The 3922-nt window shown below is 52.3% G+C and overlaps 1 protein-coding gene across 1 annotated transcript; it reads right to left on the reverse strand.

Annotated features, from left to right (window-relative positions):
• Positions 1 to 254: 254 nt before the first annotated feature.
• dynlt4 (dynein light chain Tctex-type 4) lies at positions 255 to 3661 on the reverse strand. The gene is made up of 2 exons (XM_084457868.1): positions 2712 to 3661; positions 255 to 1071 (listed from the first exon to the last, which is right to left on the reverse strand). The coding sequence occupies exon 2, from the start codon at positions 1057 to 1059 to the stop codon at positions 343 to 345; it is 717 nt and encodes a 238-aa protein (XP_084313994.1). The 5' UTR covers positions 1060 to 1071; positions 2712 to 3661; the 3' UTR covers positions 255 to 342.
• Between the last annotated feature and the right edge of the window lie 261 nt (positions 3662 to 3922).

Consider the following 3922-nt stretch of genomic DNA (forward strand, 5'->3'; position numbering starts at 1 on the left):
TAATAATAATAATCATCATAATAAAGGAACGACTAGTCGACTAGTCGCTTGAAATGAGGACTTCTAGTCGAGCAGGAAAATCTAGGGCCTAATTTGCAGATTATTTAGCAGTGTCATTTTGCAGATGTGTTGGGTTTTGCATTTTGTGTGTGTGTGTGTTTGTGGTTTTGTGTAGTTTCGAGGAAATTAGGCTTTCTTTCAAAAAATGTGCTTAAACAATTGAGTAAAACGGTTTAATTGTTTAACAAGGCAATGCAAGCTACCAGACTCAGACCAGTAAACGGCCATTTTACAACTGTTCCATTGAGATGACTACAGACTTTATATGCATCGCTGCTTTGTTCACTCACAGTAAACCCCGTGAACTAGAGCCAGCGCAAACAAAGACGGGTTCTGAAATGTGGCGATCGCAAAGTCGTCCAGCTGTGGGTCCCACAGACAGCGGCTGGCCACTCGGACGCCTTGGCACCCGTTCTGACCGATCACCACTTGACACACGATCTTGTAGCGCGGCGGGCTGACCTCCTTCACCTTCCCCCTCAACACGTCTGCCAACACCTGCCCAAGATGGCCGCCGCTGACCGGGCTGTAGCAGGCCCCCTCCAGGTAGTTGTCCAGCGTAGCCTGGAGGACTTTCTGGACGTTAGCGGCTTTGAAGCGGCCGCCCTGGTCCGGTCCAGTCCGGTAGGTGTTCTCCAGCTTCACCTCGGCCTGCGTGGCTGGGTAGTGATGGAGGGCCAGCCCAGAGAAGCTCCACCGCCCTCCCTGCGACCAGCCTCCGACCGAGAACCTCTTGCTCAGGACGCCGGACTCCCGTCGGACGGAGGGGGAATTGATGTTGCTGACGCTGTGGCTCCGGGCGGGGTCCAGGGGCGTGGCGTGCCCCCCGGGGAAGGCCCTCAGGGGAGGGTGGCGAGGAGGGGGCGGCCGGGGCTGAGACTGGGAGCTGCGGTGAGTGGAGATGGACCCCTGGCGCCTCCTGGCTGGACCCCATGTTTCCGTGGTCTGGTCAAACTGGGCCAGGGCCGCCTGAGAGAGGCCTGGCCGCTGGGTGGACATGTCTGAGACGACCTGAAACACCAAACACACCGGTATGTAAGCGGACAGCACACTGGTTTGACAATGCGTTGGTTTGATTATGCCTGCTTATGAAGTCCAAGGGTCATGTTTGCCATTCTCTGCCCTGAAGAAGACCAGTACGGTCGAAACATGTCGGTTTTTTATATTTTAAGACCAAGGTGACTGAATAAAGTCTTTTTTCTCCTACCTTCCTCACCTTCTGGTTTTGAGTGCCTGGGGACCTGCTGTTCTTGCATTGAAGTTTCCCTCCCAAACCTCAAGAGCACCTGATAGACTCATATTACCCTGTTCTCTTGTATTACCCTGTTCTCACCTGAGCGCCAAGCTGAATCTGCTCTAGGTCATGTTTGGGTTTTTCAAGTTGCAAGAAGGACTATCCGTTCTACTTGATTCTCTGCCAGTTACGCGTATTTAACTTGAGTCATTGGAAGTGAATTGTGAGAGCTTGTAAGAGCGTTGGTTCAAATCCCGCCCTGGGCAAGCCCTTAACATGGGTCTACCATTACAGTGGTGCCGTGACCCATATGCCCAGTGGTGTGGAGTGAGTTTAGAGGGGTGAGTGTAGCCGAGTGAATTCTGAGACCTCATAAGCCCTTGTGGACGTAGTGAGTAGCTGATAAACTCACTCCTCACAGGAGCGCTGACAGTCCCTCCAAGGAGCAACTGTCAGCACGTCCGCCTAACAAGCGGAAGAGCTCGTAAGACTGTGGGTTCGAATCCCACCCTGGGCAAACCCTTAACATGGGTTAAATGGACTGCACTTATATAGCGCTTTACAATGGCCTCTCATTCACCCGCCAATGGCGGCAACTGCCATGCAAGATGCTAGCCTGCTCATTGGGAGCAATCTGGGGTTCAGTGCCTTTGCCGCTTCGTGTGGGATTTGAACCGCCGACCCTACGATCCACCAGGGGGGAGCTGAAGGAACACAACGCAGTCCAGCGCGCTACCGCCACACTGGGACAGCGCTGCAATGGCTGCCGCAGAAGAACATTTATAGATTTATTTATATATTTATCGCTGATGTATTTCTTTCTGTTGCATCATCGCATCACCCTACGGTGAAATAGTCTAGCGTACACAGATTTGCATAATAATCTAAATGTAGACAGTCACAAGTACACAGAGCAGTGGTTTCTATATTTACATAACCGTCCGGGCTGTGAATAGAGGGTGTTTGTTTCAGATGCACATCCTTCGCTAGGCGGTCTATCGCCTCCACCCTCCATAGTGTCTCCCTACAGCAGATCAGAAAGCCCACTCAAATACTTGATCACTCTTCAGCGTCTACACAAACAAGGGAGTCGCATGGCGTCTCTTCAGATCACGATCCGACGCTGCGGCCTGAGAATTCAACAACCAATCACCCTGTAAAACATCACAGAGGAAAGCATCTACATGTGTCTGGATGACATCTCGTTATGTCAGACTTGGAAAAAATTCAATCCCGTTGTCTGTGCTACACATCTTGAGTACGGCGCTGAAGCACTATGCTTTTTATATCCGTTCACCGGAACCAAGTATTTACAGGAAGACACCCTAAAACACCCTAAAAGTAACATGTCTGTGACGTAAACCGACGCTCCGCGGTGACACAGGGTCATCAAACGCTACCGTGACCCTTCGCTTACCTGCTCAGATCACCTGGACCTGCTGCTGTGTCGGTGATAACAGCTGGTGGGAACAGTGTAGCGCTGCGGACGGCCTCCTCTGTTCTACGCGTGCGATGGTGGAGCTATCTGTGTGAGCCCGACCTCTATCAGTAGCTTTGTTTCTCAGTGGGCAGCCGAGTAGCCAGGCAAGCAGGGGGTTCTGGGTAAATGATTGTCTAGAAGGAGCAGTGGTGTGGGTCGGCAAACACAACAGCCTGAGATCACAGCAGTATAATTCTTCTCTCTCTCTGTCTCTCTCTCTCTCTCTGTCTCTCTCTCTGTCTCTCTATGTCTCTCTCTCTGGGTTGTGTAGTATCTGGCACAGCACAGTATCTCTCTCTCTGTCTCTCTGTCTCTCTCTCTCTCTCTCTCTACCTCTCTCTCTCTGGGTTGTGTAGTATCTGGCACAGCGCCATGTCTTCAGCTGTTGTCATGGTGAAGAGGCTTTTGGCTCCAGGACCGCGAGCAATCTGCTGTTCTGCACCAGTGATCTGGGCTCTGCTCGTTTAGTCTGTCTCTCAGGAGTCAAGGTCGAGTCGTGATTCGGGAATTCGTAGATTCTATGTGTCCATCGGTGAGCTTGACTTTGCCTATTCGATTGTTGCAGTTTTAACCCCTTGAACGACACGTGTAATATTCACACTAAACAACCAGACAATCCCTCGCAAGTAGGGACTGATTCACTCCATTACAGATGTATTGGAATGCACCTGTATATGATTGGTGTAAGCATGTGGGGGTTGGTTGTCCAGGATGGCCGGAGTTGCTGCCTTCTGCCCGGGGGGGAGCTGATCTCTGGGGCCCGACTGAGGGGTCCGTAGAGCAGCAGTGAGGAGAGACTGAGGGGTCTGTAGAGCAGCAGTGAGGAGAGACTGAGGGGTCCGTAGAGCAGCAGTGAGGAGAGACTGAGGGGTCCGTAGAGTAGCAGTGAGGAGAGACTGAGGGGTCCGTAGAGGAGCAGTGAGGAGAGACTGAGGGGTCCGTAGAGCAGCAGTGAGGAGAGACTGAGGGGTCCGTAGAGCAGCAGTGAGGAGAGACTGAGGGGTCCGTAGAGGAGCAGTGAGGAGAGACTGACTGAGGGGTCCATAGAGCAGCATTGAGGAGAGACTGAGGGGTCCGTAGAGGAGCAGTGAGGAGAGACTGAGGGGTCCGTAGAGCAGCAGTGAGGAGAGACTGAGGGGTCCGTAGAG

The sequence above is a fragment of the Borostomias antarcticus genome (genome assembly GCF_949987555.1).
Source record: "Borostomias antarcticus genome assembly, chromosome: 24".
Lineage (NCBI taxonomy): Eukaryota > Metazoa > Chordata > Actinopteri > Stomiiformes > Stomiidae > Borostomias > Borostomias antarcticus.

What these genes read in the sequence shown, in the direction of transcription:
- dynlt4 (XM_084457868.1), bottom strand. Translation starts at nt 1,059, where the DNA reads ATGTCCACCCAGCGGCCAGGCCTCTCTCAGGCGGCCCTGGCCCAGTTT.